The sequence below is a fragment of the Puntigrus tetrazona genome, chromosome 3, assembly GCF_018831695.1.
Source record: "Puntigrus tetrazona isolate hp1 chromosome 3, ASM1883169v1, whole genome shotgun sequence".
Lineage (NCBI taxonomy): Eukaryota > Metazoa > Chordata > Actinopteri > Cypriniformes > Cyprinidae > Puntigrus > Puntigrus tetrazona.
The window spans coordinates 21,920,613-21,945,390 of record NC_056701.1 but is presented as its reverse complement, the minus strand read 5'-3'; the positions used below and the strand labels follow the sequence as shown (position 1 = coordinate 21,945,390).

Genomic DNA, 24,778 nt, shown 5'->3' with positions numbered 1-24,778 from the left:
TTGTTCTGGGTCTCAAACTGTGATCGAAACATAAAGAATCTTTTTATTTCATTCGGCTCTTTATAAAAGCTCTTGAAACATCTTCATAAGAGCTTTAAGCTTATCATGAACTGCTTACCGAACCACAGCGGTGCTGATGCTGGTGTATTTAAAAGTAATATATACAATGACAAAACAGCAATACACTGAACTTGTAGATCCAAGTTTAGCCTAGATTTTATTTACGTGAGTCTTTTTTTTTTTTAAAGTAATAGACACTTTTGGCTTTGTTTAATTAAATTTGCACGCCTAACTGTTTTATCAACTCACTGTTTTATCAAATGCTCATTTATTTAGTCTGCTTTCTATTGTCATAGCATTTCATCTTGCAGGCGTTTTGGTTGGCCGGCTTTCGTATTTGTAGATTTATTTATTTATATTATTAAAATACAGTATTTTAAGTTTTGTTACACGTAGGCTACTTACTATTAGGCTATAATAAATATATATATATATATATATATATATATATATATATATATATATATATATATATATATATATATATATATATATATATATATATGATATTTAAATTGAAAAAATATATATATTTATTTATTTATTTTTTCAATTTAAATATCATATATATTTTTTCATTTTAATTCTCATATATATTTTTTTTTTCAGTTTAAATATATCATGTATGTATATATATATATTAAATATATATATATGTATATATTAAATATATATATATATATTTATTCTTTCATTTTAAATATTATATATATATATTTTTTTTTTCATTTTAAATATCACATATATTTTTTTCATTTTAAATATCACATATATTTTTTTTCATTTTTAATATCATATCTAATATATATGATTTTTAAAATGGAATGCTGAAAGTAGTCGCCTGATGACTGACGTCTCAAACAGAAAGTTCATCTGTACGCAACCCGCAGGCACAAACCCCTTCTCGTTTGGAAATGTCATCGACCTTGAAATACTTTGCAATCGGGTAATTATTTTGAGCCGTGGGATTGCTTTAACTTTTACTGAAGTTGTTTCTAACATTCATGTGTGTTTTTACTCGCGCGCGTTTTGCGGCTGCGACAGGCTCAACTAAAGTCGATTAAAAAGCAAGCTATAAGTGACTTATATGTTCCTTTGACATCTTTTCTTTGCATTATCGTTATTAATAATAGCAGACCAGATGAAATATTGTGTATAACTAGTCTATGGACGTTCGCTCGAAAACAACTAGAAAGTGAAAGTAAGCCGGATAGTACCTACCTGCTGCGTTTTCCCTTTCCATACTCCAGAATAAAATCCAGCACACCATGTCCCTGCAATATTGTCTTGAGAGATTCAGTAGAAAGCAACAGCTCGTATACCATGATGAAACAAGCTCAGATGTGGACATATATTTTTGTGATGTTCTTAACCCTGCAGAGCCAGTGCTCCGCTTGCAGATGGCTCGGCCGATACAGGATCCTGAGCGCTGAATCTCTGAGACTGCTCGGGGAAATGGTAGGTAACCCACGCTTTTAAAGCTTCATCATTTATTTGCAAATGCTCATCAGAAGACATCAGACCTCCGCGCAATACAGAGGTGCTTGAGGCTGTATACGTTGGCTGTGCAATAGCACATTTATTGTTTTTGTAATGTCTGTGTGTTAATTCAGCCTTGCAGAGTGATGTACCTCCAAAAAATAAACGTGTTTTTACTTATAGAGGCATTCTGTGACGTTTAGTCGGAAAAAGAAACTGTGAAAGCATCCGTCGTGTTATTTGCTTCTGTCCATTTAAGAGATTTCTTCAATAGCCATTCATTCAAAGTGCAGTGGATTCATCAGTGTTATAAATTGTTTGTGAAAAGTCGCTTTGTGCAGAAGGAGCGCGTTACAAATCGCTCTGTCTTACAGGGTGGACAGTATCCTGAGAATATCAAGATCCACATCCCCAGGCGCCTGTACAACTTGATGGACAAAGCTGAGGTTTGGAAACCTTTCTCTTTGATCAAACCTTTCTTTCCGTCTCACGCTATCGAAATATACAGTTAGGTGAAAACCTTATTAAATGCATCGCAGCAGTCTTTATGGGGGACCGGTGACCTAAACGTAACATTATGTCTCCTCGCAGGTGGAGGACCAGCTGAGGTTCATTGTTTCGACCTTGGATCATATCATCAAGCTCATGGATGCCTCGCAGCACATGGATTCAGTTCAGTGGAACCCAAAGACAGTGGCATATTTCCTTAAAGACCTGCACAGGCAGTCATCTGAGCTTAAAGAATGCGTAAGTATTTGTGCGCGGAGAAAGAAACTGATATCGCAATTCCAGTCTATGAATTACATAAAGTCCTATATTATCAGCAAAAGGAATGTCTTAAGACTTTAATTTAGAGTGAATGACTGTTATAAGACAATAATCATGTTTATATTCAGATGAAAAGTCTAACTTAATCACTTAATCACAACAATTTAACAAATGTGCTATATTAAATATAAATATATATATATATATATATATATATATATATATATATATATATATATATATATATATATATATATGTTTTGTTATTTTGTCATCTATGTTATTTTTCTCATTGTTTATACTTTGTTTACATTTGATCAGGTTTCCCTAAAGCCACCTCAGAAGGTGTCTCATGAGAAACGGATAAACAGGCACTTCAGGATCTTGAAGAAGATGTTAAAGAAAGAAGTAAGTTTGATTACCTAATATTATATCACAACATTGTGTGTATGTGTTTTTATAGCCTTTTAATGTGCCGACTGGATTCTGTAATCACCTTTATTTTTCCTAGTGCCGCGAGAGGCGTATTGTATTTGCACCTCTGCGATGTTAATGTCGCTTTGTACGGAGATTTTTTTCTTCTTGCGTATAAAATGCGAAAATACATAGCTAAGGATGTTCCTTTTCGTGTTTTCAGAAATATAGTGCTGAAGCCTGGGAGCAGATCCGGAGAGCTGTGAGAAGCCACCTTCAGAGGATGGACATCATCGCCAGCAACGCAAAGCTCCTGCTAAAAGTTTAAGAGACAATGGCAGAAAAAAACGTCAGGCTTGTGACACATTCCATGGAACAGCAAAAAAAAAAAACTGCCTTACAAACAATAACTGGAAAAAAAAAGTATTTGTGCGTTCAGATGTTTGTATTTAATTGCAATGAATGTAACCTAGAGTGGCTTATATTGACCACCGGCTAGTGCTTTAATAGCCTACTGAGTTTACCTTATGTGTTTCCTATGAAAACTTGAAGTTATCGGATCAAACAAGCTAATTTATGTTCCTTACAAATACCTGTGAAAACTTTTCTTTTTGGTTTGGGTGAGAATAAGCTTCTCTAAATGAAAAAAAAAAAACCCAAGACATGCCATGCATTTCAGTCTATGTGTATAAATTGTCAGTCGGCCAGCAATTTTTATATCCCAGTATATTTATTGTTTAATATTTGATATTATTTATAGTTATTTAATTGCATTTTTTTGTACTTTCAAATAAAAATAATTTATTGAAACTGCTTGGGGTATTTACCATTATTTACTAAATACTTTACATTTCCATTTACCAATAGAGTTTACAATTCCTTTCTATTTGTAAAAAAAAAAGTATCTTTATTAGTTTTTCTTTTTTCTTCCTCTTTATTTACAGTGTTACACTTTATTTTACAGTGTCCTTGTTACTGTACTGACTAGTACAGGACTGTCTAGAATAATATGAATGAACTACATGTAGTCCTATGGTTAGGTTAGGATTAGGGTTTATTTTAGGGTTGCTTCCATGCAATTATGCACCATTTATTGTTATCATAATAGCAATTGCACGTAACGTGTATTTTCAGTTCTGATTTATGGATATTTTTGTAAAGCAAATGCTTGGATATCACAAAGAGGCTCTTCTCGAAGGGGGGCGCCAAAGTCATATCTGGGGCACAGCAAGTCTTCTGTGAGACAAAGATGATATTTGGGGGGGTAATGAAGCTGGCATGTAAAAAGCTATTAGATGCTATTAAGTGAAACAACATATTTTTTTTTTTAGCATAGATGCTATTGACACTAAGTGCAAACAGCGATGCATTCTTTTCACACTAGATGAAAATGATATGCCTTTTACAGTAATAATAAAATAGCATCATTATTTCAGTGCACAGCTATCCTACTTATTGCAAGTGCCAGTTATCTGCACCTCAGTATTAAAGTACATTATTAAACAGAATGCAACTTAGTGTAAATGTTTTGATTCAAATTATTGACACCCTTATTGGGACACTAAAGCCCTCCCTGCACTTACCCAGCCATTAATTTTGAACTTTTCGATTATTTCCTTCATTACTGTTGAACAAAAATGCTTTTATGATGCGATTCAAATTTTAAAATGGGATGACTATCCCAAGCGCAGGCTGGTGGGCGGAGCTAGCGTAAAGAGACACTCCCAGTTATCAGATCTTTAGCCTCTGATAAAGATGTGCATAAAGCTTCTGTCACGACTAAAAAAGAGTTGCTGCCTATTGCATATAATAAATGTGATGCAAGGGTGCGTAATATTAATTACAAATAAAAAGAAATATCTGCGCAAAGAAGAACAAATTAAGTTTTACATTAAAAATAACATACGTTACATTACCCTACGAGCGGGACAAAATATAACATCATTTTACACGGGCTCCGTTTCTCGGCGCGCTATGAAGACTTGAAAGGTAGGCTATGCTTTATAACTAATGCTGGACCATTATTAGACGTGTTTCCTGAAGTATGTCTTAGAAGGCAGCTTAAGATGTAGGTAGCCAGGTGCTGTCCATGGCGGTTCTGAACTGGTTGATGTCGATGATTCAAGAATCGATTCATTTTATACACGGGCTGCTTCAGCAATGTGTTCGTTATAAAATGATAACTGATTTGAAACAAAGACGCGCAACTCTTTCAGCGAACTCAGGTCGGGGTAGAAAACCAAGAAAGAAAAAGAGAGAGAGAGAGAGAGAGAGAGAGAGAGAGAGAGAGAGAGAGAGAGAGAGAGGGAGAGAGAGAGAGAGTACAGCCTGTATCACTAACTTTCATTACACGCATTTGAATGGGTCATTTAGAAGTAGAATTTATAATAATATTCATATTAGCATTTATATTATATTTTCCGTGCTGTCTTCAGGGTCGATTGCCCAGCAGCCACTGGTGACATTAAAATAGCTAGCAACAATAATATAATAATAATATATACTGTATCATAATTTAATAATAGTATATATTCCTGAAGATAACTCCGTTCTCAACCTTTTTGTCCAAAGACAAATAAAGTGCTGTATAACACGTAAACTGGTTCCCTCATGATTAGAGCCAATGAACCACGTTAATGGGATTTAAAACCATTTTAAGACAGCAGGAAAAGGGGAAAGGCAAAATTATAAATGACATTGATTTTACACATACATATCCTAATGTCACATTTTTTAAAATGCATAATTAGGTCATATACGGCGTCCACCGGTTTACATTTACAATTGTGTTTGCTAAATAAAAATACGGTCGACTTTTGCATTGGTCTGAACAAAAACAGCAGATAAGCTTTTAATAAAACGGAAATTGCCACCAAAGGCATGAAGACAATCTGAAGGCAACCATTTCCTTTCAGAGACAGGCCACCATTCAACACACAGCTTTGACCTTGAAATACTACCGCCATCACTTTTGTAGTTTCCTCTCACACGAGGCCTTCTTATCATTCTTGTCTGTATAAGACCGCCTGACTCAGAAGATGTCCGTGAAAACGCATTTCACCAATGAAATCTTTATTTCTTTCATCATTTTACTGCTCGACTCATACAACAGGCTCAACTATTGTAACGGTCCTTAGCTTACACACTTCCACGATGACGATTACGCGTTTAAAGGAAAAAAAAGTAAGAAATCAGTTCCACAATGATGCATATAACGGCACTCCCTTTGTTTCTTTCCAGATACAGGCCACTCGACGGCAGAGGCTAAATGAATACAATAGCCTGGTTAATTTCAGGTAATCGGCGCTTCATACGCGAACAGCGGCGGGGACGGAAATTCCGCTATTAATGATGACGGTGTGGGTATTGTTATTATAGCGCACACTCATTATTAGGTTTGAGTGGAAACGCAAGCCGCCGCGCGCGCTGACTCGACAGCGCAGGATTCGTCGAGCGCGAGGACCCGGGCGCGCCTGCCCGTGTGGTTTGGTGAGTGTGGGACGTGAACTCTGCCTGCGGTGAGGTGATGCTGAGAGACGATTCGCCTCGAACGGGAGCTTCGCTTTCCAGCTCTCTGAGAATTTTTTTTTTTTTTATCTTAACAATTTTATGAAAGAAAAAAAAACCGTTCGACCGTTCATTCATAGACAGAACCGGGAAATGCCCGGCAGCTCGTTTCGAGTGAAAAGCGAAAACGCCGGACTCCTGGGGCGCGCGTGAACTGCGGTCTCCTCCTAACGGCGACTTCTTATCTCCACTGACGTTTAATCAGTGTGATGAACGTACCGTTACAGATTTAATCGTTTAAGCCGAGAACTATATCTTCCCTCAGGTGTTTAGTTTTTTTTTCACCTTCAACGTGAAACTCGTGAACTTTCCCGCTTTGTAGCCTACGGGTTTTGTGTTTAACGTTGACCCATAAGTATTATCCGATATTGATATCCAATAAAAACGAATTAATTGTACATAGCCTACGTTAATGATCTTTTTTTTTTTTCTTCAATAAGGCTACGTGCATTGCGCTATATAGCCTAACAAGAACTGCAATGAACCGTACCGAAAACGATCAAAACATGGGATTTATTTGGACTAAATATAGCATAATCGCGCTTTTCCCTCAAAGCATTTGACGAACCGGATTTCGACAGCTTTCAGAATATGAAACATGAAAAGTTGCTAAAAAAGAAAAGTAAAACGTCACGGACACTTTCTGGCTGTCAAACTTGTTCGTAGATAACATGATGAACTTCTATTACGATTAACCAGGCTTTTCTCAATTCTCAGATAAGATAGATAGATAGATAGATAGATAGATAGATAGATAGATAGATAGATAGATAGATAGATAGATAGATAGATAGACCACATCCTTTAGGCTACCACAGCAAAGGAGAGAAAGGCGCAAAGGGAAAACAGCAAAGCGCGTGTGGTTAGCAAAAAAAGATGCGATACTTTCCATTCATCACTCGGTTTAAAGTCAGTATAAAACGGACCGCTGGCATCAATGTCCTCAGCAATATCAGGAGACTTTCAAGAGGTTTTACCACCGTTTGTTACCGGGTGCTATTTGACACTTTTAATTTTTGGCTCCCAGCATATTTTTTTATTGTTGCTTTCTTCTCTCGCACAAATACGATGGCACTTTGGAAATGCATCGCCTTGCTGTGTCCGTTTCTTTTTCTCTCTCAAGTTTGCTCGGCGCCAACAAAATGCGCGATGCGACGAGACCTCTTGAAAACAACTCACAGCCTACTTGAGAGCATGGTACGGGTTTTTTTATTTATTTATTTTTTTTTCATTTCTTTACCTGTTGTATGAAACCGTATCCTAACCTATGCTGCGTCTTTCTCGTAAAGGGAGGTCTTTTTCCTCGTGAATGCTTAGAAGAAAACGTCAAAATAACCTTCCCGAAATCTGCACTGCAATCAACGGGCTCCAATCAGGTGAACTGCGACGCGTTGTCTAGATTGTCTAAGCGTTCCCGTTGAACGCTAGCCTCTATGCTGCTCGCCGGAACGAAGCGTGAATGAACGCAGCGTAACGTTTTTTTCTGTGTCACGCGTTTACTTTGCAGAAGATCGGCGCAGCGAAGGCGGCGTACAAAGTCATGGAGCACATCGACTACCTGTTTGCCAACGACACTCACCCGGAGTCCTGGAACCAGAGGAAAGTGGAGGATTTCCAAAACCTGGTTTTTCGTTTAGTTAACGACTACCAGTGTGTAAGTGAATGGTGGCTTTTAATAGAGTTTGACGGACGCGCGCCTGCGGTCTTCTCACGCGTTTCTCGTCCGTGTGTAGATCATGGAGAGAACGCAGCGAGCCCTGGATGACTTTCCCACGAGAGAAGATGCGCTGAAAACCTACTTCGACAAACTGGCCACTCTCCTCAGGAACAAGGTACACCGTAGCGTTCGGCGCGCATTAAATATGCTTCACACAATCAAAATATCAGCCTAACAGCAGCGTTTTGTTCTCCTTCAGGACTACAGTGCCTGCGCCTGGGAGGTGGTCCGAAAGGAGCTCCTGCATCTGCTGAAATTCACAGCTCAGCTCAAGTTATTCACCTAAATTAAGTTTTCGCAGATTATTTTTTGTACTTATTTATTTATTTATTTATTTATTCGTATTTATTTATGTATGTATTTATTTGATTCATTCATTTGTGTAACTAAGATGATTACACTGAACACTCAATAAAACTGAAGACGCTTGAAGTTCATATGTCTGAGTATAACTTACTAGCTTACTGAGTTTTATCCCACGTGGCAAAATATATATTTTCAGACAAAAACGGCCAAGCACATCATGCTTCATGGTACGTTTACGCAACTTTGGTAATATATTTTAAAACGTAATTTATTGTGATTTCAAAGCTACATTTTTAGCATCATTATAGTCACACCATCCTTCGGAGATCAGATTTACTGATCGATAGAAAGTTCAGAGGAGCAGCATTTGTCTGAAATAGAATAACATAATAATAAAATAAAAATAAAATCATATTTATGCTACACATGCACGCCACACGCTACGCGAAAGAATTTATTTTATTATTTATTTATTTAAATTTTTTTGGCTTGGTATTTATACACATTTTTATGGGACCAGGCCCAAATAGTGTGGTTAGTTTGTTCACACTGAAAATGTCAATAAAGCAAAAGTGCCATCAAGTGCCGACGGTGCGCTTAATTAACCGAAAATAAAAACATGCGGAATGTTGGAAACTTAATTAGTAATAGAGTAAGCTTAGCTAACCTCCAGAAAACTCACCTGCCTGTAGCTTTCTAGTAACCTATAGAGCTGGAGTGTGTTAGATTAGGGCTTGAACTAAACTCTGCAGGAAGGGCCACCCCTGCGTTACCGTTTATAATGGAGCATTTTGCGTTGGGTTGCGCGGAACGCAGCGACACTTTATCACTGCTGCAGTGATTGTAAACCTTTGCATTGGCTTTTAATCGTTAAAATATTACGTATGTGTTTCTGGTTAGGTCTACATGTCACAGGATATTCTCGGAAGATTACATTTTTCTCATAGTCCCTCGGAGGTGTGTGTGTGTGTGTGTGTGTGTGTGTGTGTGTACACAGCCACGGCCAAAACTATCGGCACCCTTTTTACAGAGTTCAGGTCAGAGGAACGAAACGGCCAGCAGAAGCTTAGTTTTGTGCTCAGTGGCACATTTTGTGTTATTTCCGAGGCTTGTATTGTTGTACCTCTAGAAGGATCCGAACGAGGCCCATTATAAGATTTCTAGATTTCTAACAGAGTCGGTCACTAATTGTTTTTAATCTATTGGTGTTTGATAGAATCTGTGATGCCGTATGTCTAAGTAAGATATCCAGGACCTCCAGCAGAAATGTCGGCCCACAACATCAAAAATATATCAGTATATTTCATTGATGGTGTGTTCACCGAACATATTTTGAGTGCTTGCTGCTTAAAAGCTATTTTTTTTGTTTCATCTGACCATAGTCAGTCCCAAGATTCAGTCGTGTCTGGATTTTTTGGATGAGATAGGAGAACCTTTCTTGAAGCCCTCCGACTCAATTCTCCTGAGAGTCTCTGGCCACTCAAGCTCTCCTCCTCAGCATGCGTTAGGTTGATGCAGACACATGTTCTCATCCACACCAATTTCTTTTTACTTTGACTGTAAATTCTTAATTATTTCCCCGATGGCAGAAATGGGAATTTTCCACTGTACTTTTCACACTAATTAGCGAAGCTCAATTATCTTTCTCTGCACATTAAAAAAAAACATTCTTTGGTTTTTCTCATTGTGATTGACGATTAAGGGAATTTGGGCTTTGTTTTAAAACAGGAAGCCCTGGCTGGATGATTTCATGTTCATAATCACCAAAATTGTGAATATGAATGGGAACACACTTCAGAGATATTTCACTCACGAGAACTTCTATGGGGGTTTCAATAACTGTGTCCAATGTGTATTGCATTTTAAATACTTGTTATACAATGACAGGTCAGAATTTTCAATTTAACAGGGTCTGTCAATAATCCTTTATGAGCTTTTATTTTTTATAACACTTCAAAACTAGAGCGTTTCAAGTTTGTTTAAAGCCGCACAATTAAACAGTGGCAACATGGTGAAACATTTCGGAGTGTTAAGTCTTTTTATCTGACATTTTGATGCTTACAACGCATTAATAAAGCTTGAATAAGAAGAAGAAGAGGTAATAAAGCATGTATTTTTGACCTGCGCACTGCTTTATATTGTGATGTCATGCTATGTACAGTACAACAAATTAGCATTTGTTCTAGACATATAGAAATAGACAAAAACAGGATGTTATTTTGCAGCAATGTACAAGCACAGGATATGTGGTTAAAGTGTGATCGCTAATAGGTCTATTCGAATCTCGTATCATAATGCTAATATTAGAAATCGCTTCGGCTGGAACAAACAGCCGCAAAGATGCACAAATCTATAAGGTCACATCGTCAGTGTGCAAGGTCACGGTTTTGAGAAAGAGGGGAACAGTTCACGACTGTAGCTTATACTGTGATCATTTTTCACACTTATTCTTTTAATCACTCGTTATTCATCACTTTCACTCAGCTACTAAAGCTAATTTAGTTAAATTGAATATAGCCCGCAGAGATCTTTCTCTCTGCTTTTGTTCTTTTTAAATGAAACAAGACAAAATCTGAGAGGTCGGTATGTTAAAAATGCCTTTATTATAGAAAAATACAAAAACTTTTAATAAGAAATGCTATGAAAACACGGTCTTATAGGAATACTGAAGGGCTGGTGCTGTGAACTGTCCAGTGCTGAATGGAAATGGTGATGTGATGCAATTTAAAAGAGAAAGTGAGCTATTTCCTTTACAGAAATTGGAAAAAGAATACACCTCTAGTCTAAATAAATAAATAAATAAATAAATAAATAAATAAATAAATGCAAGGGAATGTACAGAATTCTTAAGACATGATGTCTGAGTTGTGGTCCAGTATGAACTTCAGGGTTTGGAGAATCTCATTTCTGACAATTTCCCACGCACAGAAACTGAAGTCCTGCGCAGAGAAACATTAGATAAGCATTAGAAGGTTTATTAGATGCGCCACGCAAAACCCACGACTGAAGTCAGAGGCCGAGGACACGAGCGTACCTTTTCCTTTAGGGTTGAAGACAAGGTCTCGAAGTATCCCTTGAGCGACGCCTCTCTGCTGGGGAAATCCTGTGCCGCTTCGGGCCTGCTCGTGATCTGTATTTGTCGAGACCCAGAAAACACAACATATTGAATGTAAATCAAAAGTCGCGCGCATCACAGTTCCCGGGAAACAGGCTTCACGCGATTCGGAAAGGTTGTCGGTTTTAGCCTAAAATACATTCCTTCTCTAAACTTTAAGAGACTGTCGTGAGTAAAACGAAGCTGTTCTCTTACGCATCTGCTGTCCTCAATCTGCCGGTACACGAGGCCCCGAAAATCATTCCACTTCTTTGTATCCCACTGGCCCGGGTCACTGGAGCTCTCCAAGAGCGCGTCGATGTTCTCGAGCGTCTGGTAAACGGCTCTTTCTACGCCAGCGACCTTCACAGACACCAGATTTAAAAAAGTAAACGCGCGCCGCGGTTTCACGGCTCGAATTCAATTCAAAAGAGTTACCTTACCTGATCCGCGTTTTCAGACTCGAACGCGTTTTGAGGGAAAGCAACGACGACCTTTTCCTTCAGGCACTGCATTGGGAATAGGCCCCCCTAAAACGAAACGCGTCAACTCGTTATATATTTGCTGTTTAAATTCGCCCGCGGCTCAAGGCCCCCCCTCCCCCCAGCGTTATCCTCACCGCAGCCTCCAAAAGCGCGTGGGATTCCTTCATTAGATCCTTGCTGACGGCGCAGCGCGTCGGCATTGACCAAACTCGCGCAAAGCAGAGGAAGGTGCACAGCGCCACACGGAGAAAGTTCATTTTGACCGATGCCTGTAAAAAGATGAGAGATGCGCTTGAAACGAGGACGCGTTTTGAAGTCATTCATCATTAGATTCATAAGCCACTTAATCGGCTGCTTACCTTAACTTGTCGTTTGTCCTTCGCAACTCTTTGTCGTTACTAGTCGTTGTTTGAAGGACTCGCGGTGGGTCTACAGTTATATAGACCTTTCGCGAACAGACCGAAAAGTGAATTTCGAGACGTAAACGCAGCGGACGCGTCCATGCCTTTTCATTCGGGTGCGCATCAAGTGAAGACCGTTGATTCTTGAAGGTTCGTACGAATCGAAGATTACGTGTCATCATCTCGTGTTGCGGTCACAACCGAAGCTTTTAATCGATCTTGTAATACGCATGTTTTACCTTAGAGCCCTATCGAAACCCAACAAACAGACACATTCCAGTTCAAGACAGAACTAGCTGAGAACTATATTTAACCGCCGTTTCATTGGTACATTTGAAGGCTTAGTCACAGATGAGCTTGAGACAAAAATACAATACAATACACTCTCAGATATACATTCAATGTGATTCGTGTAAAGAAGCAATTTGCAACCGATTCAGTAAATTGAAAATGCTAATTGGCATGAGCCTGGTGATCATAATTCTTTTAAGTCTCTGGTGAATGTGATGATTACTTATTTACTATTTTTTTAAATGATTTCCTTTGTGTAATGTGTACCTAAACCCCCATAAAGCATCTGAGTCCGGGTGTCCAGTCATGTAAAAACTAACAAAACAAAACGGTGCTCTCCTGAAAGCAAAAAAAAAAGGGGATGTGAATTTGGGAGGTTAACCTCATAACACTGTATATATGTGAATTTTGGTCAGTAACGAATGTTTGATGTGTGACAATCACAGATCCTTTCTCTCCTGGTCTCAAACCTGGTTTTAGTCTCGGTCTTGGCCTGTGGTTACGAATCAGACCACAATAACAAATGCTCAGATTATTTAGCTTTATGAAACAGAACTAACATTCATCTAAAAGCAGCTTATAATCACCCATCGATTCGGCCTGCGTTATGTATAATTCGATGATATTATAATCATTTCTTATGGCTGTAGCAAAGCGTATAACGTAAAGGACGCTACTTATTGTTATTTTTTTTAACATGTCGCCTATACGAGTGTTACAGGCTTTGAAAGCTGAGTAAGAGTTCTGAAGAACTGCGCCCGCAGTAAAACACTGGGATTTGCCCGAGTGCGCGCGCGTGTCAATCTCTGCGCACGGGGCACTTTTGGGTTTGTGGTTTTAATACGCAAGAAAAAAAAAATTATCGTTACTCTTGGTTTGCTTCTGCTGAAATACAACGACTGGTATATTTCAGCCTCGTGGGCATGTGTAGAGAACCCCGCTGGCATCTTACCTCAGAAAGTGAAAGAGGACAGGGGAACTGAAAGAGCTCCGCCAAACGCCTCGGGGGTCAGGGAGACTAAAGATTCGTTTAAGACATTAATCTTTCTCACAACCAAATAAAACAGCTAATCAACAGCTTTGTGACTCAGGCTAGAGAAGAGGTTGGAGTCATTCACTTTATAAGTCAAACGTACAAATCTCAACATGTTCGTCGGAGCTGTGTTCACGGCAAAACTTTCGATTTCTTCCTGAGGACTTCCTTATTTTAGCAAAATGTGGAAATTCACAGCTTTCATCGGCAAATGGCAAAGCTACATCGTATCTTCTATTTTTAAAAATAAGTAATGCTTTCAGTTCGATAACGTGCCTTTACAAGTCCCGTTCAAGCACAGTGAAATATGAAAACCGTTATGTCTACTTATATTAAGAGCTTCATGAAGCAATCTCTTACTCAGTGCAGTGATGCTTTGACACACAAGAAATAAAAAGATGACAAACCAATACATGGTTTACATAAACACGATGCAGGATTTACTCTCTGCTTTGTAGTTGAATTAGAATATTAATTATTATTATGTACTTATTAAACACTTTCTTTCATTCGCTTTCATTTAGTTCCCTAAGAAAACAATTAAGATTTATTATTTGGCCATCATAAACCGATTGACTGGTGTCTATCAATCACCAAAAACTCACACATTATAGTCTTTATTTAGTAACAACAAAACGTTTAAAGGTTAACACTAAAGTGAAAATGCGTAGGTAACTTACTCTTCCTCAGGCCATCTAAGACATGGGTAACTTTTCTCTTCGCTAAAACAGTAAAGAAGATTTTTAGGTGAAAGCGTTGTCTTTGGTAATTCATAAACTGCACCTCTCTGGCTGCCGGCTCAAATTAATATATACAAACAAGAGCTAATTACCAGTTTCTCCTGATAACACACTGAGATGATTCACAATGATCTTATGATTCATAGGAACTCTATTTGTCCTCAGGAGCCACTGGTAATTAGCTTCATAAGTTATGAATTGTATCCTCCGTTTCCTGTTCTTAGCCGACAGGAGCAGCGCCTGGTGTGGTCTTCTGCTTCAGGGTTTGACGTGTTCTGCGTTTAGAGATGCTCTTCTGAATACCTTGGTTGTAACGAGTTGTTATTTGAGTTACTGTTGCCTTTCTATCATCTCTAACCAGTCTGCCTATCCTCCTCTGACAACATCCACACAGCTACAGCTCAGTGGATGTCTCCATTCTCTGTAAACCCTAGAGAAGATTCATTCTGGTCTTCACCACATCTAGATACCTCAACTGAGCTGCTGCCATGTGTTCACAAGAAATCCATGAGGTTTACCAAATAAACAGGCCGGTGAGTGTGTAAAAAAAAACAATCTTTATTAATCGCATCAAAACATTTCTGTTTACATAATATGCAGTTTTGGTCCATATATATATATATATATATATATATATATATATATATATATATATATATATATATATATATATATATATTTTTGACACCGACCCAGTTTTCATAATTCTGGCTGTTTGCCACCGATGGGGGCAAAATGTAAAAAAAAATGTAAAGTTACAACTAATTTGCATTTAGGGTGGGAGTAATTCATCTTTTAATGATTCGTTTTTTGTTGTAAATATTTATTTTGGCTACAATTAATCAAAAGTAATCAACTGGACAGAACTATAAAAAATGACACCAAAAAATGTTAAACCTTCGACTAAGTGAAAAGTAGTTGATAATATAAAAATTAATTTTGTTTTTAAAAACTTAAAATACAAAGTACAGTCCTTGTTCTTCTTGTATATTACCTCATTTAATTTGACAACGTACTAATTAGTCCATATTATCATAAAAACAATTCCCAGCTGAGTTTTGGTCCTCCCACATTCTATACTCCACCCCAACTTCATGAGATTATTATTATTATTATTTTTTAATTATTATTAGTCCTTGTACAAATGAACTGAATTACAACTGAAACTGCCACCTAGTGTTAATTAACTAGAGAAGCACATTATCTGTGTGTAAAAAGGAATTTATTATCATTAACAGGGAGTTTTAAGTAATCCGGGTTGCTTGTTATCTACTGATATTATTCTTCAGCCTAGACCAAAAACATTAAAAATTTGCTTGACAAAGAAAACTCAACTGAGCAAAAGCAGCAAGGTAAAAATAACTAATAAAAGGAAGACACATGTAATAAAAAAAACATCGCTACAAACATATTTTATTTTACACAATGCACAAAAACCCTTAATGTATTCTTACAAATATGTCAAACAAAGAGGTTAATCGTGTTAAGTACACAAGAGATTTTAGAGGTGGATGCATTCTGGATTCTTATAAAATAACATGGCATCTGATCTGACCTTCAATCCTCGACCTGTGTGGTCAAGGTAGTATCAGCCACATAAAAAAACAGAGAATTGCTATGGAAATAGAGAAGAGGAATCTGTGGTCGGTTGCTGAAATTGAGAGGTTAACACACAGAGGATGACCGTAATGCTGCACACATTAAGGTCAACACCTAACATTAAAGAGAAAAATCTCATTTTCCGTGGTCACTTATCTGGAAGACATTGGCAACTGCGTGGGCTGAGAAAGTCGGGCGAGTGTCAGCGGGGGAGGTCCACTGTGAGGTCCCACTGGAAATCCTCCTCGGTGTTACTGTCAGCATCTTTAAACTCATCCCAGGAGAGGTCGTTCACCTGCCACATGAAGCAGTTGACTATTAGACAGCTCTCCGAACGGCTGTAACCAGTAAACCAGATAAGAACTGAAAGTGACTGGCAAGTTCCTCATATCAATATTACTGACCCTGGAAAACAACCTTATGAGCTGATTTCAGTAAACGTGGGACATGTTTTCAGACATTTGCTTCTCGGTAAATGAGAGAAATTCAGTGCACTACGGACCAGAATATTTAACGATCTTGAAGGAACACTTACTTTTATGACTCCCTCTGAGTCCTCTTCTGGAAGGATCTCATCTGGATCATACTTGATCTCAATTGCTACTTTCCCGTTTCCTATGGGACAATAATGACAAAAAATAGGAGTTTCCACAGACTGCAATATACTGTATAATGGTTGTATACAGTAGGTTGTTGGAAATGTACCCAAGACCATGAGAAGCACTTTTTCAAAGGCAGTCACAACAGCTTTGTCTTTGTCACGTTTCATTAGCATTCCTCTTTTTCTCAGCTTTTCCTCTGGATCTAAAAAGAATTTAACTGATGCTGTGAAATTAGACATATATATATATATATATATATAATGTATATGCATGTATTAGTGGTGTCAATCAATTAATCACAAGTTTTTGTTTTCATAATGTATGTGTGTATACTGTATATATTTATTATGTATGTATAAATACAAACACATGTATGCATATATTTTAGAATAATATGTCATGTTTATGTGTTAAATCTATTTATTTATAATTTAAGTTAACATAAATAGATATGTATATGTTATATATATATATATATATATATATATATATATATATATATATATAGCTAATATAATTAATGAACTGATTAATGTGATTAATCATTTGACACTAATGTATATGTATGAAATTACACTGGTAATATAAAAAGATGAATGAATATACAAGTTAAAAATGATAAAGAAACAAACAAACAAGGAATATAATTTGCAAAAAATTATTATTACTAATTACACATTTAATAATAATTGTAATATTAGTATTACATTATTTTTGTTATTATAATATATATTGAGAATTTTTTTTTAAGAATATTGCATGCCTCAAGCTAAGTGTGTATGTAAATTCACCTTGATCGTTGTCAAAGATCTCTTCTGCCACACCGACCCCCCGGCAGCCGATCCCATGCTGTTGGAAGGTCAACTCTGCAATGCAGCCATATTTCAAAAGCACACTCTGGTCATCTGTTTCTTCTTGGCACGCTGCGTCCACGCATCTTGAGATGTCCTTCAACTGTTTAAACGCAAAAATGTTTGTCTACAAACCAGCCGCGAACAGATGCACAAGAGTCTGTTCGGTGTATATCACCAGCATTGCTGCTTACAGTAATAATCCGAGTGGACCAGCCGCCAAAGCCCAGATAGTGATTAGCCAGATTTTGACATTTGGAAAAGCTGAGAGGTCTAGTGCTGTAGAAGGACATATTCTGCTTTGTGCTTAATTTGACCTGAGGGATTGGTTAAAAGACAGAGCATGAATCATATTTGCCAAACAACTTTTAATACATTCTTTCATTGAAACGAATCTAAAAAGCAGCCCATTCGTAAAACATGTGCAAAGCACATTGCAGCTTTATCTGTAGCTGTAATACTTTGGGCTACCTTTAAAGGAGAACTTTGGAAAAGATGCTGTTTATCAGTGGCCCGTTGAGCTTTAGACGCCTGTGCTGATGAGTAGAACTTCACCATGGCGTAGAACCCGGGTTCTGCCACCATGGCATTGGGGCCGACCTTCAACAGGTAAAGAGCTCCAAACGATGAATACACACTCCACAGGGACTCCTAAGAAGTTAAATGAGACGTTTAATTCAAAGCAATTAAGCTTAAAGTTGGGTAAGTGTATGCAATTACTGGTGATTTTACACTAAAAAATCCCTAAAAGTCCAAGCTAACCAATTGGTTAGCAACAATCAGTTGTTACGCAAACATAATGCTTATGTACATTTTTGGGCAAAGGTTAAATATAACCAATAATTCTCTATATGTACCAGGAAATCTTATAATAATATAACACAACGCACTTACATATATGTAAGCCTCTGAAAATGTTGGCTGAATGTCCCAAACGAAAATAGTTTTGTCGTTTTCGAGAGGGACTTTAAAATCAATTATATCGACCTCAATATCCATGAGATGCGGATTTTAAATAAAGCTAGACAACGACGTGGTTACCTCAAAAAACATATGGTTTAAATTAATAAGCTAGACAAAACAATAATCGGCCCGCTTGGCGCGCCTCCGTGACTTCCGTAAACAGAGTCGAATCGCATTTGGCGCTCTTGGGCGTCATATTACGTGGAGCGCTGTGATTGGATCAGTGGAATGATGACGAAAGGACTTGAACGAATAGGAGTTTCCGCAGTGAGGTAACGACTACGAAAGTTCCAAACGTTCTAAAAGCGTTGAAAATAACAACGCTGCACAATTGATTAACGTTTTCAAAATGAAATCTTGCCTCATCCGGTTAATACGTAAAGACCCGCAGCATTGCGCTTTTTTTCATACTATTGCATTTTGTCATTTCGTGTTTAATCTGCCGATGTAAATGTTGCTTAAATTTAGCAACAGTAATATTTCGACCCATTTGAGCTTGTTCGTTGTTTTGGGGGTGCAATACAGATAACATCGAGGTCAACCACACAGGCCAAGAACATTAGATGCAATTTAAATCTTTAATGTTGAAAGACAGAACTTGAGAATAGGATGCGCATAGTACATGAGACAGGCAAATGTTCACACGTATACAAGAGCGAACTCATCCGTTTACATTACAATTTCGACGTAACACTGCTTTTAGCCTTTTTGAGCAACAATGCTGTGCATATTGCTAGCTCTTGGACTAAGATCAATTTGGCCCCATTTAAAACGTATTGCCGTGTATCGCTTAGCACCACTGTGAAATGTTAAATCAGAACCATCCATTGATTTAAGAGCATATCCTAATGAGAAGAATAAATACAATAGTGGTAGATAAGGTTTAAATATAGGCGGGGGAAAGAAAAGACAGGCCTAGCCGTGCTTGGTTGACAATTCCTGCACATATAAGACCGACTCATTACTTAAGGAAGTTTTAAGGACTTAAACTGGTCTTAGATTTGGAGGCATTGACTTGCAATACACCGGCGCCCTCTACAGGGTACAGTTAGAATCCAGGGATCTCCTGCAGTTTGCCACCCTCAGGTAGGTTTCCACCTTGTGCATGTCCTTCTTAAAGCAAGCCAGCAGACGAAAGCTCTCTCTGAGGTTGTTCTCCCCCATGGTCAAGTAGAAGTCTTCAAAAGGCAGCGACAGGGAGTCGTTATCTTCCATGTTTGGTTGACCATCGAGACATCCCTGTGCAGATACAAAATGCAACATCATCTATTGCAAATAAGCCCTGAATATGTGAGGATGCTGTAACGTCTGCTGCCACGACCGTTAATCATGTGAAAAAAAAAAAAGCGGATTGGAAGCTTGTTTCTCTCACCTTGATGAGCACACTGATGCCCATTTTCAAGTCGGACAGCTTCTCGGTGATTTGGTTGGGGTTCCCGACGGTTAGGCTGTTTGAGACGGTTGCACTCAGGGTCTGGCTGGGGAACTCCCAGGACTCAATGAGACGGAAAGAGATGCGGAGGAGCTTCAACATCTGAAGAAAGAAACAATTATATTGGAGGCTTCGAAGCACAGGCCATTTTTGATGCTTATTCTGCCCATGTTTGGTCAATGCAAGCGCTTCCCAAACTATGATAGGGAATAATGTGTAATGATGGAGATGTTTAAACATCTGATGTGGTTGGTAAATATGTAAAAAAAAAAAAAAAAACGAACAAAAAACCCCAAACAAACAGGTTTTCGATCTTTATGATTGCATGTACCCCCAAATATGTTCTTCAAATTTTTTTTCTTCTAAAATTTAAAAGTTATATATATATATATATATATATATATATATATATATATATATATATATATATAATAATAAAATAATTCGAAAATGTTTTAACTTTTGTTACATTATGTTATTACTGTTTCTGCTCCTATAGTACAATATGTATTTATTATGCATTTATTGAAATAACTTTCCTTTTTTTTTCTATTGGTTATTACTTATTTAATCACATTTATGCACTTAGTTAAATCTTCTTATTATTTGTGTCTGTAACTGCATGTAGGTACTTAATTACTGATATAGTTTACTCACAGAGCTCTTCTGTGTTTCATCTTTTCCAGTTGGCGCCTCAATGTAGTCAGAATTGCAGAAAGACAGAGGGAAGATTTTACTGAGCTGTCTGCGCTCCTCAGGCGACAGGCTGTCCTCCTTGAAAACAAAGGGCAAACTGTATTTAGTATTGTAATCAAAATGTATTATTTCTAATACAATTAACTCAAATAATGAATAGAAGTACACAGATGAGTGTACGTCCGCTCTAAAATCCTCTACTTCTGAATAGATTTGAACGAGACTCTTACAAAGTCATTGATCATTTTTGCGGCCAGCTGGTGCAGGTGTTGTACACGAATGACTGCGTTATTGAAGAGCCGCTGGTTTTCCGAAGCTCTCCCCTGGTTCACCAACACACTAACCAGCACCACCGACAACAGCACTAATGCTAGCGGAAGACAAGAAGGAGATTCATTTTTCATCAAAGCTACTGGAAAAATAGCCAAATAACAAATTAATATTTTGGATGAATGTTTTTTTTATGCTCCAATAAACTAAGAAAAAATAATTAATCCAACGATTTAAAAAGAATAAATATTATATAATTTATACGCATAAAGATATAAGATGCGTGCTACGAGTAACACGCAAAAGAAAGCACCAAAGCCATACCTCTAGCCATTTCACCCAGGGTAGACAAACTCTTGCAGGTTTAGTTAAAAGCTTGCGAATGTTGTTTTTTCTGGCTCAGGCGCTGATATTTATGTGTGGCATGAACATGTTTTGATGCATCTTAAAGAGTTGAAACGTGAGAGTTTCCATGAGAACTATGCTTTAATATGCATTGTTCGTGTATTTAGACACCGTACGTTAGTGATGTAGTGACTCCGGTCATTTATGTGTATGGCTATTTCCATGATCCGGGTATGATGTCGGGAAAAGATCAAAGACGAAGCAGAAAGATCGCTGTTTTAGTTATTAAAAGGAATCGTGTTTTAATGAAAGAGGTACACGTGCAAGTTTCCACTCCATATGAAAGTTTGGAAAAAAAAACACTGTGGTCTTTACATCCTCAGCTTATATTTAAACCCAGTGGCTGTCATTGACACGGCGCTTTGTAATGAGAAGATGCATGTAGCATTGCCACGTAATCTGTAAATGGTGTCATCGCCTTCCGAAAGGACATGTTCTCAATAATTATGAGCATAAATCAGGTCAGATACGTGTTTGCTGTCACTGGTGGGGATGCAGGAGGATTTTCGTATTCAGCTGGGCTGCTGGTCCGTGTGTAATATTCAGCAGTCTTGAGGTTGTGAAATGTCAGTGTGACATTAATAGTTTAATCCCTTGCGGGGGAAAAACAAAATACAATCTGTTTACCTGAACATCACGGCTGTTTGGCCCGTCACTTTAGATTGTCGATAAAAGTGTGACCATTCATGTAGGATAATAAATTTTTTCTATGAAATATGGAGTTTTTACTAGCAATTCAAAAAATAAATAAAAAAAGCATATTTTGTTTAAAGAAAATGAATCTTGTTTATATATATATATATATAAATATATCTTTATATCTATATATCTTTTTGCTGATGATGTTGTTCTGTTGGCTGCATCTGGCCAAGACCTACAGTGTGCGCTGGGGCGGTTTGCAGCTGAGTGTGAAGCGGCAGGGATGAAAATCAGCACCTCCAAGTCTGAGGCCTTGGTCCTCAGTCGGACAAGGGTGGCTTGCCCCTTCAGGTTGGTGGGGAGCTCCTGCCCCAGGTGGAGGAGTTTAAGTATCTTGGGGTCTCGTTCACGAGTGAGGGAAGGATGGAACGAGAGATTGACAGGCGGATCGGTGCTGCTTCTGCAGTAATGCAGTCGCTGTACTGGTCTGTCATGGTGAAGAAAGAGCTGAGCCGCAAGGCGAAGCTCTCGATTTACCGGTCGATCTTCGTTCCTACTCTCACCTATGGTCATGAGCTTTGGGTCATGACCGAAAGAATGAGATCCCGGATACAAGCGGTCGAAATGAGTTTCCTTCGTAGGGTGGCTGGGCGCTCCCTTAGAGATAGGGTGAGGAGTTCAGTCACTCGGGAGGAGCTCGGAATAGACCCGCTGCTCCTCCACATCGAGAGAGGCCAGCTGAGGTGGCTCGGGCATCTGTTCCGGATGCCTCCCGGACGCCTCCCAAGGGAGGTGTTCCGGGCATGTCCCACCGGGAAGAGGCCCCGGGGAAGACCTAGGACACGCTGGAGGGACTATGTCTCTCGGCTGGCCTGGGAGCGCCTCGGTGTCCCCCCGGAAGAGCTGGAGGAAGTGTCTGGGGAGAGGGAAGTCTGGGCGTCCTGCTTAGACTGTTGCCCCCTGCGACCCGGCCCCGGATAAGCGGAAGAAAAAGAAGAAGAAGAAGAAGAATATATATATATATATATATATATATATATATATATATATATATATATATATATATATATATATAAAAACAAGATTCATTTTCTTTTTTTTTATTTTATTTATTTATTTTCACTGAGAGATTAATTATATACATTCAAATATTTAAAAACATGGTCTACTATTAGAAAAATATATTCTCTGATTAATAAAATGTCCAAATATTAAATTAATGTATCCTTGCTTAAAATAAGCATTTTTTCTCTCTTTTTATTTTTCTAATTTTGCAGAAAATTATTGTTTTTACTTTTTTCACATGTCTGTGTGTGTATTACATAAATGACCATATCTGGGCTGGGCATTATAAATATGAGTAAATATTACAGTAATGGTGATGAGATTTCACATTACAGTCGTATGAATGTTTTTGCTGTAAAACAATGAAACATTTATTAATAATGTCACATAATGTCCTAATGTTCCCAAAATAGGTTACCTTTTAATACAAATTATATGCCTATATTTATTTGATGACCTCTTCGAACAATCATCTGATATTCACATAAGAGCATTCTTTTTTTATACAAGCTAGCTGTGTTTGCCCTCATGGCTAAGCCGGCTCACGCACGAGTTTTCTGCACTATAGAGTTCACTATAAAGCCAATCCGTCTGTTTTTTCAGAGGCTGGTCTCAGATCAGCCTGGCAGAGAAACATCCTCAGAGTGAACAGAAGTGAGTGGCAGCACAAGCATTCAAACACTGCAAGTTACTTCCACCCTGCGGTCACAGTCGGAATGGAAGCAGGTGCCAGAGGTAAATCCCCCATGATGCCTCAGCTGTTCATACTGAGCATTGTGATGACTGTCTCCGCCGCCTGAACTTGGCACCTGTCAGTTAAGTATGAGAAACCAAAACTCCTTGAAGAAAGCCCTGTCAGGTGGATCTAGAAACGCAGTCATTCCTCCAAAAACCGAATGATAATAAATAGACATAAATAGTGCTCCGTTTTGTGAGAGAGCGCGTTGTCATTGCGTTTCTAGCCACTAGAAGGCGCCACTGAGTTCGCGATCTTTTCTAAAGCAGCTCTTCGCGACATCAGAGCTCGAAGGGGATTTAACGCTTTCACCTTCGAGTTCATTTAGTGGGAGTTGCGCACATTCACGGAAACGTCTGTCAATGCCCCTTGAAATGGTGATCAAAGCATTAAAGGTCTCCAAGAGAATGCTTGCAGTTAGCGTTGGGTTGAAGTACGATATCATTGATTGCGCTGGAGCAAGTGTAGATACTGGCAGCTCAAGTTAAGGTGAGTTGGCGCAATGCTGCCGCGGTCCCATATCCAATGAGACGGCTTTACATACCGGACACATTTAAATAACACGTTCTATATAAAGAGAACACAGTCTACCGACCCGCTTCCGCTTCTGACTGAACTGATATGGGATACGACCCTCTCTTTGCTCTGTACCTCTGGCTTCGTTCGTGAGGCGGTTTCACAATCAGACCCACGAAATAAGAATTGGCTAAACAGCGTATGCACGTACACACACACACACACACACACACACACACACACACATAAAAGTAAGTCTGGTCAGCCATCCTTGTGGGGAGTCATAATTTATTGGCCTACAACTAAACCTTCACCTTACTGGAAAGTTTCTGAATTTTTACATTTTCAAAAAACTTCATTCTGTGTGATTTATTAGCTTCTTTGCCCACGGGGACCTCAATTTAGGTCACCACCATGACACAAGTCTCCATGAACATTCAGATTTAAGTCCCCACAAGAACAGAAAAACAGGTACACTCACACACACTTTAGTTTTTGTGAATTGTGTGGACTTTCCTTAACTTTTCAGTTAGCTACTTTTATACTCACCAAATGATTTTTTTAACGAAACCCTAACCCTGTACCTTCGTTTTACAGGAAACCTGTTTGCATTGTTACGCTTTCATGGAAACATCATTTGCTTTTTATT

At 38.3% G+C, this 24,778-nt stretch overlaps 5 protein-coding genes across 5 annotated transcripts; 2 read left to right on the top strand and 3 right to left on the bottom strand.

Moving 5' to 3' along the window:
* The first annotated feature begins 1,366 nt into the window (after positions 1-1,366).
* Positions 1,367-3,440, top strand: ifnphi1 (interferon phi 1). Its single transcript, XM_043235534.1, has 5 exons — positions 1,367-1,518; positions 1,914-1,985; positions 2,131-2,286; positions 2,629-2,715; positions 2,945-3,440. Exons 1-5 carry the CDS (start codon positions 1,384-1,386, stop codon positions 3,047-3,049), a joined length of 555 nt encoding a protein of 184 aa, XP_043091469.1. The 5' UTR covers positions 1,367-1,383; the 3' UTR covers positions 3,050-3,440.
* Positions 3,441-4,489: 1,049 nt separating this feature from the next.
* On the top strand, positions 4,490-8,426 carry ifnphi2 (interferon phi 2). Its single transcript, XM_043231677.1, has 6 exons — positions 4,490-4,710; positions 5,962-7,485; positions 7,578-7,664; positions 7,796-7,942; positions 8,022-8,120; positions 8,205-8,426. The coding sequence occupies exons 2-6, from the start codon at positions 7,165-7,167 to the stop codon at positions 8,289-8,291; spliced, it is 741 nt and encodes a 246-aa protein (XP_043087612.1). The 5' UTR covers positions 4,490-4,710; positions 5,962-7,164; the 3' UTR covers positions 8,292-8,426.
* Positions 8,427-11,157: 2,731 nt separating this feature from the next.
* On the bottom strand, positions 11,158-12,147 carry ifnphi3 (interferon phi 3). The gene is made up of 5 exons (XM_043234702.1): positions 12,025-12,147; positions 11,849-11,935; positions 11,622-11,768; positions 11,346-11,441; positions 11,158-11,250 (listed from the first exon to the last, which is right to left on the bottom strand). Exons 1-5 carry the CDS (start codon positions 12,145-12,147, stop codon positions 11,158-11,160), a joined length of 546 nt encoding a protein of 181 aa, XP_043090637.1.
* A 3,603-nt stretch (positions 12,148-15,750) lies between these two features.
* On the bottom strand, positions 15,751-18,525 carry rdm1 (RAD52 motif containing 1). The gene is made up of 7 exons (XM_043230602.1): positions 18,302-18,525; positions 17,879-18,058; positions 17,602-17,724; positions 17,348-17,510; positions 16,660-16,758; positions 16,490-16,569; positions 15,751-16,249 (listed from the first exon to the last, which is right to left on the bottom strand). The coding sequence occupies exons 1-7, from the start codon at positions 18,404-18,406 to the stop codon at positions 16,157-16,159; spliced, it is 843 nt and encodes a 280-aa protein (XP_043086537.1). The 5' UTR covers positions 18,407-18,525; the 3' UTR covers positions 15,751-16,156.
* A 753-nt stretch (positions 18,526-19,278) lies between these two features.
* On the bottom strand, positions 19,279-20,902 carry gh1 (growth hormone 1). The gene is made up of 4 exons (XM_043234701.1): positions 20,729-20,902; positions 20,460-20,576; positions 19,743-19,904; positions 19,279-19,609 (listed from the first exon to the last, which is right to left on the bottom strand). The coding sequence occupies exons 1-4, from the start codon at positions 20,900-20,902 to the stop codon at positions 19,406-19,408; spliced, it is 657 nt and encodes a 218-aa protein (XP_043090636.1). The 3' UTR covers positions 19,279-19,405.
* Between the last annotated feature and the right edge of the window lie 3,876 nt (positions 20,903-24,778).

What these genes read in the sequence shown, in the direction of transcription:
- ifnphi1 (XM_043235534.1), top strand. Translation starts at nt 1,384, where the DNA reads ATGATGAAACAAGCTCAGATGTGGACATATATTTTTGTGATGTTCTTA. An exon ending in ACTTGATGGACAAAGCTGAG is followed by an intron (nt 1,986 to 2,130) that starts GTTTGGAAACCT and finishes GTCTCCTCGCAG; the next exon opens with GTGGAGGACCAGCTGAGGTT. An exon ending in AGAAGATGTTAAAGAAAGAA is followed by an intron (nt 2,716 to 2,944) that starts GTAAGTTTGATT and finishes TCGTGTTTTCAG; the next exon opens with AAATATAGTGCTGAAGCCTG.
- ifnphi2 (XM_043231677.1), top strand. Translation starts at nt 7,165, where the DNA reads ATGCGATACTTTCCATTCATCACTCGGTTTAAAGTCAGTATAAAACGG. An exon ending in ACAGCCTACTTGAGAGCATG is followed by an intron (nt 7,486 to 7,577) that starts GTACGGGTTTTT and finishes TTTCTCGTAAAG; the next exon opens with GGAGGTCTTTTTCCTCGTGA. An exon ending in TAGTTAACGACTACCAGTGT is followed by an intron (nt 7,943 to 8,021) that starts GTAAGTGAATGG and finishes GTCCGTGTGTAG; the next exon opens with ATCATGGAGAGAACGCAGCG.
- ifnphi3 (XM_043234702.1), bottom strand. Translation starts at nt 12,147, where the DNA reads ATGAACTTTCTCCGTGTGGCGCTGTGCACCTTCCTCTGCTTTGCGCGA. An exon ending in AGATTGAGGACAGCAGATGC is followed by an intron (nt 11,442 to 11,621) that starts GTAAGAGAACAG and finishes CGACAAATACAG; the next exon opens with ATCACGAGCAGGCCCGAAGC. An exon ending in CTTCAACCCTAAAGGAAAAG is followed by an intron (nt 11,251 to 11,345) that starts GTACGCTCGTGT and finishes TTCTCTGCGCAG; the next exon opens with GACTTCAGTTTCTGTGCGTG.
- rdm1 (XM_043230602.1), bottom strand. Translation starts at nt 18,406, where the DNA reads ATGGATATTGAGGTCGATATAATTGATTTTAAAGTCCCTCTCGAAAAC. An exon ending in TCCAAAGTTCTCCTTTAAAG is followed by an intron (nt 17,725 to 17,878) that starts GTAGCCCAAAGT and finishes CCAATCCCTCAG; the next exon opens with GTCAAATTAAGCACAAAGCA. An exon ending in GGTCCACTCGGATTATTACT is followed by an intron (nt 17,511 to 17,601) that starts GTAAGCAGCAAT and finishes GCGTTTAAACAG; the next exon opens with TTGAAGGACATCTCAAGATG.
- gh1 (XM_043234701.1), bottom strand. Translation starts at nt 20,902, where the DNA reads ATGAAAAATGAATCTCCTTCTTGTCTTCCGCTAGCATTAGTGCTGTTG. An exon ending in CAAAAATGATCAATGACTTT is followed by an intron (nt 20,577 to 20,728) that starts GTAAGAGTCTCG and finishes TTTGTTTTCAAG; the next exon opens with GAGGACAGCCTGTCGCCTGA. An exon ending in ATGAAACACAGAAGAGCTCT is followed by an intron (nt 19,905 to 20,459) that starts GTGAGTAAACTA and finishes TTCTTTCTTCAG; the next exon opens with ATGTTGAAGCTCCTCCGCAT.